This window comes from Acomys minous, assembly GCF_964271855.1.
Source record: "Acomys minous genome assembly, chromosome: 16".
Classification (NCBI taxonomy): Eukaryota; Metazoa; Chordata; class Mammalia; order Rodentia; family Muridae; genus Acomys; species Acomys minous.
This window is the reverse complement of record NC_140498.1, coordinates 11,325,979-11,343,318: the sequence shown is the minus strand read 5'-3', so window position 1 is coordinate 11,343,318 and position 17,340 is coordinate 11,325,979. Positions and strand designations below refer to the sequence as shown.

Here is a 17,340-nt window from a genome sequence, read left to right as displayed (position 1 = left end):
GGTCACACTGAGAAGTATGGCAGGTAAGGTTACATACTGGCTAACAAGCCAGGGAAGGGTTAAACCCACTTTGGTAGCTTCCAGAGAACAGCATTTAGGAAGAGCTCTCAGTCTCCTCCTGGGTAACTTAAGGTGGGGACTTCCACTCAGCGTGTATTTACTCAGTGTTGCTCAGTACTATGGGAGGCACAGAAGCCACAATAATGCACAAAATATGATCTAATATGAGTATCAGACCTCCAAGAGATGACTGCATAATGATATGAAACAGACATTTCCAGCTAAGTCTGGTGGGGTAGGCATGAAATCCCAGCTACTTGAAAATCTGAGGAAAGAAGATTGTTAAGTCCAAGGCTAGCCTGGGCAACTTAGTGAGACCCTGTCTAAAAATAAAAAGAAGAGTCAGGAGTGATGGCTTCCATCTTTAATCTCAGCACTTGGCAGGCAGAGGCAGGTGGGTCCCTGTTAGCGTCAGGTCAGCCATGTTTACATGGCAAATCCCAGGGCATCTAGGGTTACATAATAAGACCCTGTCTTGAAAATTAATTGATGAGGACCAGGGATGTTGTAGAATGCTTGCCTACCATGGTGAGGTTGCAGGTTTGATCCTGTGACATACTCACAAGCATGCACCCGCCCCATGGTGCAGTTAGGTATGGTATGTCACTTGGACTGTTGCTTGTCATTTCTGATCTCACTAGCTTCCCTCACTGCTCTCCTAACCCCTCAGTTTCTACCCCTTACTCTACTGTATTATCACTGATGCCCAAGCTGGGAGGATTACCAGAACACTGGGATTTTGGAAGAACCAAGGGAAAGAATGCTGTTGAGGGACTTTGTGTGTCATGTTCTTGAACGTGTGGTCCTTAAGCTCTGTCCTCCCTACCACATTTGGAGAGTCCTCCTTTTCCTGGGGTGATGGGAAGATAACTGAAGGCAGTGAATATTAAGTTCTTTATGATTATGCAGATAGTGATACCTGCATGTGACAGGCCTAGACTTTACCATACTCAACACGGCTCTGGTAGAGCTCAGGCCAGACTCCGCCCGTCTAGAGTGAGAATGGACGTACCCATCCAAAAGACATGCAGCTCAGAGGGTTTCTAACCCATTCACAAGATTAGGAATTGCTGGGCATGGCAGAGCATGCTGTGTGTGACCTCAACACTTGGGAGGACTGATGTGAGTTGAGGCCAGCACGGACTACATAGTCAGTCCCAGGACAGCCTAGGACACATTGAAAATTTCTGTCTCCACATAACGAACACCAAAAAGAGAACAGGAGTGAGAGGAGCTGGAACAGACGCAGTGGGGTGTATTGAGTCACGCTTGAGATCCTTTACAGCCTTGGAGCACAAGGAAATGGTCAAAATGTAAAGTTGAAATGCTGAACCTCTGTAAAGTCTTATAGGCTCTGGACTGCGCAGCCGAAGGGAGCTCGGGGAAGGGAGATGGCTGGTGGTAGTGGACTTGATGCGTTGAGTGCTACTTCTGACGCTCTGGGCGAGTACAGGGAAATACATGTTCCCTTCCTCAAAAGCTGAGCCGAGTTTCTCTCCTAGAAGTGATGGTGAGGAAGCAGAAACACATGCCATTCACCTTGAGGGATAAATTTAGCCCACACTCTGCGTCTCTGGGCCCTGGGTTATTTCCCGGTGCCACCGTTGGGGGTGAGTAAGGGACATGGGATACCAGGCCCCACTTGCTCATTAGACAAACCAGAGCAGAAGTGGGGTGAGGACTTGAAGACAGCAGCTATGATAAAAACAGTGTAGATTCGCCTGTCATAATGTTCTTCTTATAGGTTTCTAGGGCCCTCTGGATCCTTCTATTTCCCCATTCTCCCATACTTCTCTCACCTAGAGTCCCAGTAGGATGTGCTCAGATCTATCCCAATTTCATGGTAAGTGAAGACTTTCATGGGACATGCCCCTTGGGCTAGTGAGTATATACCATTTGAGTCTTTCTGCTTCTGGGTTAACTCACTCATTAAGATCCTTTCTAGCACCTTATGTGCAGTAAACATCGAACCCCTACCCAGATCTAGCCAATGGACAAGACATTCTCCACAGTTGAGTGGAGAGCAGGGATTGACTTTCACACAAACTCTGGTGCCCCATATTTGACCATGTCCCCTTGATAGGGAGGCCCAGTGGCACTCAGAGGAAGGTAACAGGCTATCAAGAAGAGACTTGATACCCTATGAGCATGTACAGGGGGAGGAGGTCCCCCTCAGTCACAGACATGGGGGAAGGGAGTAGGGTGAAAGTGAGAGGGAGGGAGGAATGAGAGGATACAAAGGATGGGATAACAATTGAGATGTATTATGAATAAATTAATTTAAAAAGTATAAAATAAGAGCAGTGTAGACTGAGAAGCAGTTGGAGTCTAGCTGGGGAGGAAGGAAATGACTTCGGGCGAGGGAGGTGCCTTGACAGTTATCTTAGAGGGTCATTTGGCCGAGGGGAAGCTGTGTGTCAGAACTGGGGAAGGGAGTGGGTGTTGATCAGTAAGGCCTAACAAAGGCAACAACCCCAGAATGAGAGAGTTTTAGGTATCAGAGACTTCTTTTTACTCTTGAGACAAGTCTCACTAAGTTGCCCATGAAAGCCTTGAGCTTGGAGGCCTCCTGCTCCCATCTCCAAGAAGCTGAGATCCCAAGCCATTGCCACCATGGCTAGGGCAAGCGGAGTCCTTTGTTAAGTTCCCTCTGTCTCTGTCTCTGCCACTCTCTGTGTCTCTGTCTCTCTCTGTGTCTCTGTCTCTGTGTCTCTCTCTGTCTCTGTCTCTCTCTGTGTCTCTGTCTCTGTCTCTCTCTGTGTCTCTGTCTCTGTCTGTCTATCTGTCTGTCTGTCTGTCTCTCTCTCTCTCTCTCTCTCTCTCTCTCTCTCTCTCTGTGTGTGTGTGTGTGTGGGTGTGGGTGTGGGTGTTCACTCCTTGCACTGTAGAATCCAGGGCTCAAACTCAGGTTGTGCAACAAGTGCTTTTTGCCATCTTCCCAGCCCAGAATTCCTAATCCATTTTAAATTGCAGGTCTTTGTGAGATGCTAAAGAACACCATGGACCTGATTTTTCCTCAACAACCTGGTCACTGGGCAGGGAATGGCTCAGCAGGTAAAAGGCACTGGCCTTGACAGCCTGAAGACCTAAGTTCAGTCCTCCAAACCTACATAGCAAGTTAGATGTGGTAGTGTACTGCTTGCTGTAAGCTCAGCACTCCTACTGAAAACGGGAAGCAGAGATAGACTCTTCCAGAAGCTCGAGGGCCAGCTAGCCTTGAGTACTCACTCTCTCTCTCTCTCTCTCTCTCTCTCTCTCTCTCTCTCTCTCTCTCTCTCTCTCTCTGTCACACACACAGACAGATAGACAGACAGACAGATGCCTTATCATGTGCATGAGTTTGCCTGAAGCACAAAAGGCTTCAAGGGGACCACTGTCATTCCTGGCAGAGGACTCACATAAAGAGGCGTGGAGTCTCCTGAGAAGCAGAATTGGTGACTGATCCCACATGCTCCTGACTCTCCTTTTCTTAGCCCTGTCCTTACACATGGGCCTTAGTAATACACCTCACGTCCCCCACAGTTTAGTTCTTAGGACCCTCCTAACTATGTTCTGAGGAGGGTGTTAACTGTGTTCAACCACAAGTTTGAAAGTTAACAGAAGGATACATTTGACTCTCAGATATGTAATGATTTTTGTTTGTTTCATATTTAGAATGATTTTTTTGGCCTATAGGGAGTTTTTAAATATTTTAGACAGACTGGGGAGATGGCTCAGTAGATACAGCACTAGCCACCTAGTGTGAGGACCTGAGTTCTAATCCCCAGAGCCCATGTAAAAGCCCATGTCTACAGCCCTAGTACAAGCCAGGTGTGCATGCCTGTGGCCCTGGTACTCCCACAGCAGCGTAGGAGGCAGCTATGAGAATCCCAGAAGCTTGTGAGCCAGTGAGCCTGGTGTGCACCATGATAACCTGCAAAAAAGAGACGGGCGCAAGCAAGGTATGAGGTGAGGACTGACACTCAACACCCAGGTTCATCTTGGTGTTCATATAAGTCATACACAGGAACACACACACACACACACACACACACACACACACACACACACACACACCATACGTACATCTTTCTGACAATGGAAATGGGCAATTTCACAGAAAAAATCCCGTGAATTTTGGTTTCTCTGGAGGCAATTGTCATCTGGATGGGACAAGTCACATCTCCAGTCCCCTAGTACTTGTCCATCACTTCTTTCTTGACATTTCTTCTCTGGCCCCTGGGTACACTGGGTTAGGGAGGCCTAGATGTCATCCAGTCGCACCTTCTGAGGACCAGGTTGGGGCCTGACTCACCCTAGAAACAAGTCCCTCTGGAGAGGCAGGTCACTAACCCAGTGAAGCCTGACACAGAACACCCCATCTGTATCTCAGTCCACAGGAAGCTGTCCTAGGAACAGCCTGTCCCGGGCCCAAGTGCACCCACTTAGGGTGCTGGATATGACCTAGCTTGGGGATTCTCCTGAGCTCCCAGGCACCTCCAATGCCCAGGCTAAGTTTGAGCTACTGTATAGAAAGAAGTTCCCAAGACAGCATGACTCTGAGGGCTCCAATTCCTCTTCTCACAGCCGTCCTACCACAGCTTGGGTCTGTGTTCTTCCTATCCATCCGCCCCATTGGGTCTTGTTGTACACACCTGCTCTTCATGCCCACTGATGCATGCGCTGGGGTTAGCATGCAGTCAGGCAAAGTTTAGGGGCCAGGCAGTGGCTGAAAGACTTGTAAACTATTGCCTAGCCTCTGCATGCTCACGTGTGGAGCGCAGAGAACCGCCACAGGACGGGAGCCTGGTCAGGGTGGAGTAATTACCTTCCTTCACTTCTGGGAAGGTAGCCCATGCACACGGTAGAAAATGGCAACTGTCTCTGTAAAGGGAGCAAGTCATAGTGCCTCAGCCTTCATTGGCTGCATGGAGCTCCATCCACAGCCTGCCTGACCCACATAGGCCTCTCGTTACGGCCCATCTGTGCACACAACTATGTATGATTTGGCTTGTCTGGCTTACAGCTGTTCTGCCACTCACTCTCTCCCCTTCTATGTTTTTGGTTTTTTGTTTGTTTGGGTTTTGGTTTGGTTTTTCTGCCTCCTTTCTATGTTTTAAAGTATTCCTTTATTACTGCTCTTTAAACATTGAGCTAGTACCCTGGGATGTGGGGTGAGGGATGGCTCAGGAGGTAGAGGCACTTGCTGTGCAAGGCTGGAGACCTCAGTTAAATTCCTGGAAACTAGGTAATGGTGAAAAGAAAGGATCAGGTCCACAAAGCTGTCTCAGAACTCCCATGCATGCACATAACAATAATGTATATTTTAATTTTAAAAGAAATGCATATGAGCCAGGCATGGTGTCACATGCCTTTAATCCCAGCACTCAGGAGGCAGAAGCAGGCAAATCACTGTAAGTTTGAGGCCAGCCTGGTCTACAAAGTGAGTCTAGGACAGCCAAGGCTACACAGAGAAACCCTGTCTCGAAGGAAAAAGAGAGAGAGAGAGAGAGAGAGAGAGAGAGAGAGAGAGAGAGAGAAATGCATAGGACAACAGGAAGGACTCACGCTTCTCCCTGTGTGAGATGAGATTGCTGACCTCATGGGTTGGTTGCTATGAAGAAAACTCTACTTTGCCAGCTCTCTCCTGTGCATCCTCTCTTCCCACATGACCCTCTGTACACCTGTCACCAGACACTGGATCATATACTCCAGTGTGATGCCGTCCACCATGTTGTGAAGCAGCTAAAAGGCCCTCAAGAGAACCCAAACAGATGGAGCAAACCAATCCTGTACTTTTAACCTCCCAAACTGTGCTAAGTAAACTGCTTTCTATTGGTAGTGTGGGGCCCAACCCACAACCTTGCCACTTAAGCAAGTGCACTTCTGTGGGGCCAAATCCTCAGCCTGCAAATCTTGTTTGTTTGTTTGTTTATTTGTTTTATTGGTTGTTTTGTTTTTTGAGACAGGGTTTCTCTGTGTAGCCCTGGCTGTCCTGGACTCTCTTTGTAGCCCAGGTTGGCCTCAAATTCACAGAGATCTGCCTGCCTCTGCCTCCCGAGTGCTGGGATTGCAGGTGTGCGCCACCGTGCCCGGCCACGCTGCAAATCTTATTTCATAAGTTTACCTGTCTGTATATGGGTAAACTACATAAAGCAAGTATAGCAGAGCACTGCTGTGATCCTAGCACTTGGAAGGCAGAGACAAGAAGATCAAAGTTTAAGGCCATCATTGACTACACAGCAAGTTCAAGGCCAGCCTTGAATACATGAGACTCTACCTCAAAAGAAATAAGAGCAAAAGGCCAGGCTGGAAGCTCACTACGTGGTTATATATCACTTTATGATGATGGTAAGTTCTGAGAAATATGTCACTAGACGATGGTCACTCTGGGGACACCAAGCTATGTCTAGGTAGTTGGAACTGTTTTAGCTTCATTGTCTTATGGAGCCATTGTCATAAATGCAGTATGCCTCTGGCTGAGACAGTATTGTCTAGTCACGCAAGGCTGGAAGTGTATGAAGCTATGAGAATGTGGCTGCCATTAGGAGAGATGTGATTAGCTGGTAAGGCTTAATTGATTTTGTTTCTTTCTAAGCATTTTGTTTGTTTTCATTTGTATGGTTTCGGGATTTGGGTTTGCGGATTTCTGGTACAGGGTCTCATTCTAACTCCAAACTATAAATCTTAGGCTGACCGCCAACTGCTTTTTTCCCCCCCCAACTTAATAAGAACAGTTGACAGCCCAGGTCCTTTACTTCCTTTTGCACATCGGGCCATAATTTGTACGGAACGGGCTCCAGCAGAGCAGGCTCCTCCCTGTTAGTCCTCACAAAGTGTGCTTCTCTGAGTGGCGCAGGCTGGCGCAGCAGCTCGACCCAGGTGCCCTTCTCCTTGGCGTCCTTCTTCTGGTCGTTCTCCTTCACGTGCTTCAGGAAAATGTCCCTGTTCTCCTTCACGCGCTTCAGGAAGATGTCCCTGCTCTCTTAGAGTGCTTGATGTGCTCCATGCGCACATTGATGCTCTTGGCGAGAATCTTGCCCTTAACCTGCTTGTCCACAATGATGCCCACAGCCTGCTGGGTGACGTTGAGGGCTCTTCCGGTTTTGCCATGGTAACTCTATGGGGCATTGCTTTTTGAACAGTGTCCATTCCCTTGATGTCTACAATATCGCATGTATGTGGCCAAAGGAACAACTCCATGTTTCCTAAAAGGCCTGGAGAACGTAGAGCGAGTGCCCCTCATCTTTCCCTTCGTGTTTGTCATTTTGGCGAGTTACTGGAAGATGGCTGCCTCGGCCCCTGACCTCCAACTCTTGATCCTCCTGCATCTGCTGTCTGCCCCGGGAGTGCTGGGATTACACTCATGTGGCATAATGCCTGGCATGAGCTCATTTTTATTATTATTTCTTTCTATTTTGTGTGTATGGATGCATTTGCCTGCATGTGTCTGTGTACTGCTTACATGCCTAATGCCCATCGAGTCCAGAAGAGGGTGTCTGAGCCTCAGGAACAGGGGTTGCAGTTATGAGCTACCATGCGGGGGCTGGGAATTGAACCCAGGTCCTCTGGAAGGGTAGCCAGTGTTCTTAACTTTTGAGTCATCTCTCCAGCCCTATGAATTAGTTTTAAAAGCTTGATTTGCCCAGGTTTTTCCCAGCCTTGGCTCCCATCTCTCCTGGTAAGAACATCTTTCCTCCTCCTGGCACTGGGAAAGAACTTGCCCATGGGAATTTCATCTTCTACCATCAGGGAGGTAAGGGTGGGTCTGAGTGCTCCTTTTGTACCTGCCATTTCCAGTAGCCTTTATATACAATATGCCAGAGTAGCAGACCTGGCATATTGTATATGTCAAACCTCATAGAGCTGGCATATGGCAAGCTGATACTTGAACTTGGCACACATTCCCAGACTCCAAGTTTTTTTTTGGGGGGGGGGGATAACAGTTCTAGCTGTCCTGGAGACTAGGCTGGCCTCAAACTCACAGAGATCCTCCTGCCTCTGCCTCCTAAGTGCTGGGGTTAAAGGCGTGCGCCACCACCGCCTGGCCAGACTCCAAATTCTTACCTATAAAACCAAATTGTCACTTACTACTTAGTACCATGGTTAACTGCTGAGCCCTGAAGCACAGATCTCTGTTTGTAGAGTTTAAATGCCCTCCGAGAAGAGACTGACCTGCCCACCATCGAGAGGAAGCTAACAGAATGCAACGAGAGCATCACTGAGCTCTTCAACATGCTCATGACACTGGAGATGCAGCTGGTGGAGCAGCTGGAGGTATAGCCAGACTGGCCCTTAGCCAGGGCCTCAGCACACAGCTACAGAAGCCTGCAAGCATGCCCTTCACAGGGTCCTCTCCTGTGGGTTCACTGGGGGTGACTGGACAGGTGGGGACAGGTGGGTCACTAGGTCCCACTGGCCAAAAAGCTTAGCAAACGGGAAGAGTTCCAGGCCAGGAAGAGAAAAAAGGTGACAGGTGCCTGAGGTTGTTCTTTGCCTCCATCCAGTTTGTACACAGGCATGTGCACTCAACCACATATAAACACAAACATGTGTACATGTGCATGCACACACACACACCCACAAATTGCTTCCTACCAAAACTATTAAAATACATTAAAGGCAGGGGCTGGAAATGTAGCTCAGTGCTTGCTTGGCACAGATAAGGCCCTGGGTTTCCTCCTCAGCAATGCGAAAAAGAAAGGGGGGGGGGCACACACTGTTCTCTTTGCTGCCTGGGAAATGAATTCTTGCAGTGAATTTATTCCTCTGAAAGTTCCCCCCCACCCCCGCCCAACCAATCTCCAAAAAAGCCCAGAGTCTCAACAAGAGTGCGGATTTCTTACTGGACCCAAGGGGAAGTTCAGGGGCTCAGAAGACAAGGTGGGCCTCCACTCGGGAAGCAAACAAAGGCTCGTCAGTGTCGCAGCCTGAGCCTGCTGTCTCGGGGTAGGTGATGTGAGGAGCCTATCACTTGGCTCTGAGGACATGAATGCAAAGCTCGGCGGTGGTCTCAAGTGCATTTGTGGCCAGGGTAGGTTGTGCGTGTGCAGGCAGCCAGGCTGGGGGTTGGAGTGCCCTGATGAATTGGACCTCGTCAGATGTTGCCATGGCTGGGCCAAGAGACAGCGTCTAATCAATTCCTCACACAGCAAGTGACACTTCCTACGCAGGATAGATTCGCTGTCGCCCAGCACAGCAGCCGTTCATTTCCCACTGGGAACTGCTCTGCCCAAGTACTGCAGAGGCAGCGCACACACGCAGGGAGGGCTGCCACTGGCTGCCAGTCCTTTCAAGCAGGGAGATTACCTTCAGTACCCAAACACTTCCCATTCCATGCTCTAGTCAGGTCCATGCTCCCAGCCACCTGAGGCCGGAAGACACTTGATTGTGCTTTCCAATCACCTTACTTTTCTTCACCAAAAGACTGCTCACACACATGTGAGAATGGGCTCACGTGTACAGCCGGCAGACAGGGTCTCCCAGGGGAGGAGGCTTCACAGCCACATTCTAATCACTCTCTCAACAACACTGAGATCTGGTTGGGCCTCAGGTGCTCTGCTAAGTACTGGCAACAGCCGCTGACCATTGTAAGTCTAGGGTAACAGCCAGCACTTACCCAAGGTCCTGGTTCTCAGATACGTAGGGAAACGATTTTATGTGATGTAGCTAATTTACCCTACTAACCACCACAGCACTACACAGAAAAACTGTCTCACATATGAGGAGCTAGAGGCCAGAGAAATTAAATGACCTCCCTGGTGTAGAGCTGGCTCTTGAGAGCTCCATGATGGACAGATCCCGCTGAGAGGACTAGAAGGAAGGAGTTCATTCAGGGGCGAGAGGAGTGAGACCAGGGTGTGTGTTCCTGGCAGAGGCAGCTACATAGGCGAAAGGCCCAGCGACAGGCTGGCAAGATGACCTTGCTCAGTGGGTAAAGGCTCTTAACACTAAGCCTGATGACCAGAGTTTGATCCCTGGGGCCCACATGGCAGGAGAGGGCTACTACAAGCTGTCCTCTGATCTCCACATGTATATGTGTGTGTGTGTGTGTGTGTATATATATATATATATATATATATATATATATATATATATATACATATATATATATATATATATATATATATATATATATACAGAAACACAAATGTAAATAAAAAAAAACCCTTAAATCCTGGTGGCAGTCGCTGGTGAAATATGTCATTAGTTAAAGGCACTTGTTACTCTTGCAGAGGACCTGAATTAGGTTCCCAGAAAACACATGCTCTCAACTGTTGGTAACTCCAGTGCTAGAGAATCCAGTGTCTGCTGACTTCTGCGGGCACCAAGCATGCATTTGGTGCACATACATACACGCAGGCAAGACATTCATATACACACAAGAAATAAACCTTAAAAAACAAAACAAAACAAAAACCAGTGACAGCATAAACCTTCAAGGGAGTGGTGAGCTGACCCTGGAAGCAACAGAGCTCTGGAAGACGGGGCTCAGTCCTTAGCCATCTGCCCTACAAAGCCGAGGGTGGTCTTTACCTCTCAGGGTCTGTGATTTCAAGTGGTGCAAAAGATGTTGATAAACATGGTGACTATCTTCTATATTATTTCCAGGAGACCATAAACATATTTGAAAGAAACATCACGGACTTGGTGGGACTATTTATCGAAAATGTTCAAAGTCTATATCCTTTCTGTGACGACCCTATCTCACCCCAAGAGAAGGCACTAGAGGCTCCCAAGTCTGTCTCGGCCTCTCGAGCAGCTAGGGCAGAGGTGCCTAGGCTTTTAACAGAAAGCAAAGGAGGGTGAAACCTCCTCAGAAATTAAGAGGAGATCAAGGGATAGCTCCGTGGAGAACTTGCTTTTAGCATGAGTAAGGCCCTGGGTTCAATCCATTACTGAGAGAAAGAAAAGGTAAGAAGACACTAATGGTGTGCAAATCAGTGGTGGCTGCAGAGCCACACTCCCTTCTGCTCCTACTACAGAGTAAACTGTACACTTTAGATAATACTTCTTTTCTTACTCAAAATGCTCATCCTTGCAAAAAACCTACACCCTCACCCCAAAAAGGTATTCACACCCCCCACAGGGCCTTAGTTCATGGGCATCTCCACATTTTTGAAAGTAGAGGAATGTAAAATCTATCACTTTCCACCAAGGAAAGAGGCCCTCCCTACCACAGGATGCAGATCATAGGATGCACAGGTGACCACACAGGATATTCCACAGCACTCGACGTGACTCCCAACACCCAACAGTGGTGGCCTTGCTTGATGCCCAGAGGGACTGCTGTGCGTGCATTCCTAAGTAGGCGGTGTTCACGGGGACACTGATGCCCCCAGAGGGACTGCTGTGCATGCATTCCTAAGTGGGCAGTGTTCACGGGGACACTGATGCCCCAGAATCACTGCCCACCTTTTGTTACAGGAAAACAGTCTGGAATGAAGCAACACCCACACTGATGACAGGACAAGTTAAAATGACCTTGGCATGTTAATTGTTAAGATTAGAAGCCAGGGCTGGAGAGACAGCTCAGAGGTTAAGTGCACTACTGCCTGTTCCTCCAGAGGTCCTGAGTTCAATCCCAGCAACCACATGGTGGCTCACAACCATCTAGAATGTGATCTGATGGTCTCTTCTGGCCTGCAGGGGTACATGCAGGCAGAGCACTGTATATGCAATAAATATATAAATCTTTAATTAAAAAAAAGATTAGAAGCCAACATTTGAAACATGACCAGCCCTTTATGGGGACAAAGTGCTTCTAGGCTCCAGCCTACAGGTTCTGGCATCCTGAGGCTCTGAGTCTGGCATGCAGTCGTTGAGCTAGCAAATGGTGTGCAGGAGCCATGGTCAGCGGCCTCCCTAAGCACTAAAAGAGGTAAAAAGAGAGACATAGTCCAGACAGCAGAGGTGGTGTGTGCAAAGGCCTGAGGATGGGCCTAAGAAAACCAGATGAGAAATGTGAGGCCATATCAGAGAACGGAAGCTCCTGGGAGCCTGAGCTAGAAACCCAAATCCTCAAGCTTATTCCAACTGCTACGAGAGAAGAAGTAGGAGAGCATGGGAGACCAGTGAGGTCTTCTGCTGCGTTGGGAAGCCACGGGGATGGAAAAGCAGATGAGAGTGAGCACCCTGAGGTGAGTTGGCACTGAGGGACTAGGATGAGTCAGTATAAGGACAAGAATGATACGGGGGGGGGGGGTGTTGGAGAGATGGCTCAGTGGTTAAGAGCACTGTCTGCTCTTCCAGGGGTCCTGAGTTCAATTCCCAGCACCCACATGGCAGTTCACAACAGTCTGTAACTTCAGTTCCAGAGGATCCGACACACTCTCACAGATATACATGCAAGCAAAACACCAATGCAAATTAAAAATAAATAAATAAAATGGTTTAAAAAAAAAAAAAGAATGATACGGGGACTTGAGGACGGCCCTAGGCTTTGATGCATGCCTGTGACAGCTTGATTCCTCTGGTGCCTCTTAGCACCTCAGAGCAGGTCTTGACCTTGGACTCTACAGCTTAGAGAGTGGTCTCACTTGTGAAGGTGCCATGGCCTTGTTTGTCAGAGGCCCGGCTACCTGGCCTGCTCTGCCCCGGGCTTTAACTCACAACTGCAGGATGGCTCAGTGCCGAGACCTGGAGAATCATCACCATGAGAAGCTCCTGGAGATCGCCATCAACGTCCTGGAGAAGATCCTCAAGGGTGAAATGGATGAGGACTTGCCTGATGATGTGCGGGCTGTGAGTAAGGGTAGAGGGGCCGGGCACGGTGGACATTGCCGGGAGGGGGCGGGTGGACATTGCTGGGAGGGGGCGGGCTGTGAGTAAGGGTAGAGGGGCCGGGGCACGGTGGACACTGCTGGGAGGGGCGGGCTGTGAGTAAGGGTAGAGGGGCCGGGGCACGGTGGACACTGCTGGGAGGGGCGGGGTGTGAGTAAGGGTAGAGGGGCCGGGGCACGGTGGACACTGCCGGGAGGGGCGGGCTGTGAGTAAGGGTAGAGGGGCCGGGGCACGGTGGACACTGCTGGGAGGGGCGGGGTGTGAGTGAGGGTAGAGGGGCCGGGCACGGTGGACACTGCCGGGAGAGGCGGGGTGTGAGTGAGGGTAGAGGGGCCGGGCACGGTGGACATTGCCGGGAGGGGCAGGGTGTGAGTGAGGGTAGAGGGGCCGGGCACGGTGGACATCGCTGGGAGGGGCGGGCTGTGAGTGAGGGTAGAGCGGCCGGGGCACGGTGGACATCGCTGGGAGGGGCGGGGTGTGAGTGAGGGTAGAGGGGCCGGGCACGGTGGACATTGCCGGGAGGGGCGGGCTGTGAGTGAGGGTAGAGCGGCCGGGCACGGTGGACATTGCCGGGAGGGGCGGGCTGTGAGTGAGGGTAGAGCGGCCAGGCACGGTGGACATTGCCGGGAGGGGGCGGGTGGACATCGCTGGGAGGGGCGGGCTGTGAGTGAGGGTAGAGCGGCCAGGCACGGTGGACATTGCCGGGAGGGGCGGGGTGTGATACAGCAAATAGACAGGTGAAGTCCAGCCAACTAATGGCTTGCTCGTGGCTTGCCTAAGCATGACAAGCCCGTCTCCATTTCTTCATCTGAAGGAGACAATTTTGCAGCAATATTGACTGCTGACCAAGATACTTATAGTTGGTATCAAGACAGTCAGGTGCTTATCCCAGGTTCCTTTCTATGGGGTCTTCTAGAACTTTTTCAAGGAGGCAGTTACAAATAGAGGTAAAGGCCAGAGATTTCCCTCAGGTATCTTAACTTTGAATTACCTATTAGGAGAAGAGCTGCAACACTGGCCTACCCACAAGCCTCAGGTCTGGGCCAGTGCCACTCGGCCCCAGTTCCCACCATACTACAATCCATGACTGGCTCCACACCTAAGGAGGCATCTATGAGTCTACCTGACCTCCATCAGCAGCATGCTGCTGCCTTAAGGAAGGGCTTTGGGCACAGATGAATGTGCACAGGTCCAAATACTCAAATACTTCCCCTGGGGCCTGCTTTTGCTCATACAGAGTTCCCAGCTGCTCTCCATCACTCTGCTACCACCAGGCCATGTTGCCTTTTGTCTCCCCATTGGCTCCTTGCTGCCCTCTTATAGACTGTTCTCCATGTGCAGACAGGCAGGGCCGCTAAACCCAGACTACACAGTCCTCACGCCTCACGGCCTGCGTGATCTTGGAGCTCGTTCCCAGAGGCCTCAGACACCCCCCACCCCAGGCTCTGAGTCAGTGAGCAGCCCTCTGGGGTGCTCTAGCCATCAGGCTTGCTCCCTCCAGCTGACATTCTGCCCTGCTCAGCTTCTATTGCTGTGGTGAAGCACCATGACCAAGGCAGCTCTGAGAGGAAAGGGTTTGTTTGGCTTACACTTCCAGGCGATCGTCCATCATCACTGAAGGAAGTCAGGTCAAGGACTCAAAAGGGCCAGGAGCCTGGAGGCTGGCGCTGATGCAGAGACCATAAAGGAGTGCTGCTTACTGGCTTGCTCCTCATAGCTTGCTCAGCCTGCTTCCCTATAGGACCCAGGACCACAAGCCCAAGGCTGGCACCACTCACAATGGGCTGCTCCTCCCCCGTTGGTCACTCATTAAGAGAATGCCCTACAGCTGGGCCTTACGGAAGCATTTTTCTCAAACAAGGCTCCCTCCTCTCTGAAGATTCTAACTTGGGTCAAGCTGACATACATCTAGCCGGTGTACACGCTCTCTGGCAGACATGTTCATTCCTCAGTCTCCATGTGCTTTTTTCATCCTTTCTATCTAGATCTCAGCTCAGGCGTTAGCTCTCCTGAGAGGCCTTCCCTTAGTACCTCTGTCACATCCCATCACAGCTCACCACAGCTCTAAACTCTGGTTCATGCTGATTTGTTCCTGGAAGTATTCATTCATACTTTACATGCACTTGTTAGGAGGACAGAGGTAACCTTTTCATCACCGCGGACCTCCTCCTCGAGCAGGAGCATCCAGCTTGGCAGCCAGGAATGCTCTTGCTGTTGGGTGGATGAAAACACGTACTCACCAGGCATTTACTTTGTCAGGAGCTGGGCTGAGCTGTGCAGATAGAAGGCCAACACCCTTCACACCACAGCCCCTATTCTAAAGCTAGGACCGACACCCAACACAGCAGCGTGGTGCAGGGCCACAGCCACACCAGCCTGCTCTCCCCAGCCGCTTAGACAGCTCATTGTTGACCAGACAGGAAAACACTACCCTGTCCTAACCAAGAGGCAAGCCTCCTCTCAGAGGTTCTGAGGTCTCTGACAGTCCTCATGGGATGATAAGAGTCCCTATGCCTGTGACACCCAGTGAACAACATCACTGAGGCATGCTTGCTCCCTAGTGACTATAGCACACAGTAAAATATGGGCCCCAGAAGCCATCAGCAGAGAGGCAGGTCAGCTTTCCCTCTCACCCAGGTGGCCCTCTCTGGTACTGTAATGTCTGGCAACGTTTCTTCATTAGAGGATTGCTACCATCCAGCCTGTGACCACGTGTGACCTCGTTTCCTCACCAAAGATCACTTGAGGCAATGGGTGAGAACACTGGGCAAGGCAGGCTCATGGATACGCGGTGAGAATGGCACGACCAGGAAGAGAGTCTGAGTTTTTGACTCTAGTGTTTGATAAGCAGTGCTGGGCCTGTTACTGTAGAAAGCGCTGCACCCTTCCCTATTCACCACAGCTGACAGGCCCTTTGGGGCCCTAGGCCATGGGGGCTCTGCCTCTCTGCTACAGGGCTCTTAGACTCACCAGCAAGACTGGAATAGATTACTGCCTTCAAAACTTCATGAGGAGCCAGGTGGTGGGTGGGGGTGCACGTCTTAAAGCACAGCACTCAGGAGCAGAGGCAGGCAGATCTCTGTTGGTTTGAGGTCAGCCTGGTCTATGGAACAGGTTCCAGGACAGCCAGGCCTATACAGAGAAACCCTGTTTCCAAAAACCTCCTGGGGACAGCCAGTGAAAACCCCTTCATCTTGGAAACATTCACAGTCATAAACAAACAAACAAACAAAAATCCCCGGGACCCCACAGTTGCCTTCTGTGGAAGCAGTGAAATGCCTGTTTCCTCAGGAGAACACTGGCTCTAGAAAACAGGACCACACCAGAGCTGGTGTGTTCTGCAGCCTCTGAGGGCTAGCCTGCCACGACTGCCCCTTCAGTCTCCAGGTAGACATGGAAAGTAGGCACCACTGTTTCCATTCAGATGAGGAAAGCAAAGCACAGAGAGTCTAACAATGGAGCTGTAATTTAGACCAGGTAGTTTGTCTCAACAACATGTTTCCTGGGTCGATAGAAAGAAGAGTCTAGAAGAGAACTGCAAATGAAAGCAATGTGGCTTCTGTTACCCAGAGGTCATTGCACAGATCATGAGTACAAAGTCACATGGTTTAGGGTGTTTCTAAAGTACCCCTCTGAAGCCAAATGGTGTTGGCCATGCCACACTCCTAGCCCAGCTGTCCTGCTTGTGTCCCCCCAACCTGGGCAGAAAATTCGAGACTCCAAGCAGAAGAGAGAGCTCGGAGCCACCAGGAAGGAGGGATGATGTCACTTGCGCTTAGGCGCTCTGGACATCCATGCAGCTGCACGGGCTGGGCAGTGCTGGGCCCAAGGGAGCATTGTTCATTCATTACCAAAAACTGCTGAGTCAATACTAGAGTTGATGGGGCTGGACCTATTTCTGACCTCTGCACTGCTGTGAGGTAAATCCTCTTCTGAAGTTACTTCTGGTCAGGAGGAAGCCCCTTTCCTGATAGATAATATTGGAGAATGACCATGGAGAAAGGCTGAGTTCTTTCTGCTGGTAAAGGCACAGTCAAGGAATCAGAAAAGTCCTGAAAGGAGAAAGGAGCATTGCACTAGTGCATGCTGGTCCAGATCGTCGTCGTTCTGACTCTGAAGCCAAGGATTATAACCACGAACACAAACGAGCTCATCAGAGACCATTGCAAAGCCACAGGTACAGCGACCCTGCTCTGTTGGAACCGAGGATCCTCCCGCAAATGTAGAGATGGGGTCCAATCTAAAGCTCTTAAAAGAAATTCAGTGTGGCACCAGCATATTGGGTGGAAAATCCTGAAATTCTGGAGCAGTTAGAGCACTGAAAGGAATCAGGAATCCAGACTCAGTTACAAACTCTCATGTGAAGGCATAATGGTAAGTCCTCTGCAGGCAGAATTCTCCCTGCTTTTCAGCTAGAGGACGAGCCTGTGGATGGGCAGTGAGCCATGGGTTACCCTCTTACCCTCCTAACACTATGACCACAGATCCAGTTTAGCTGCTAAAGAAACAAGAGGTAGC

At 50.1% G+C, this 17,340-nt stretch overlaps 1 protein-coding gene and 1 pseudogene across 2 annotated transcripts in view; one reads left to right on the top strand and one right to left on the bottom strand.

Annotated features, from left to right (window-relative positions):
• DRC3 (dynein regulatory complex subunit 3) overlaps nt 1-17,340 on the top strand; it is a 47,650-nt gene that overhangs the window by 25,661 nt on the left and 4,649 nt on the right. The window contains exons 9-11 of the mRNA XM_084763747.1: nt 8,185-8,316; nt 10,651-10,721; nt 12,660-12,783. Of these exons, the coding sequence (XP_084619873.1) occupies nt 8,185-8,316; nt 10,651-10,721; nt 12,660-12,783 (327 nt within the window). The remainder of the gene's footprint in view (nt 1-8,184; nt 8,317-10,650; nt 10,722-12,659; nt 12,784-17,340) is intronic.
• Nucleotides 5,668-7,306, bottom strand: LOC311586282 (large ribosomal subunit protein eL21-like; annotated as a pseudogene). The gene is made up of 2 exons: nt 6,798-7,306; nt 5,668-5,784 (listed from the first exon to the last, which is right to left on the bottom strand). The product of its transcript is annotated as a large ribosomal subunit protein eL21-like (transcript).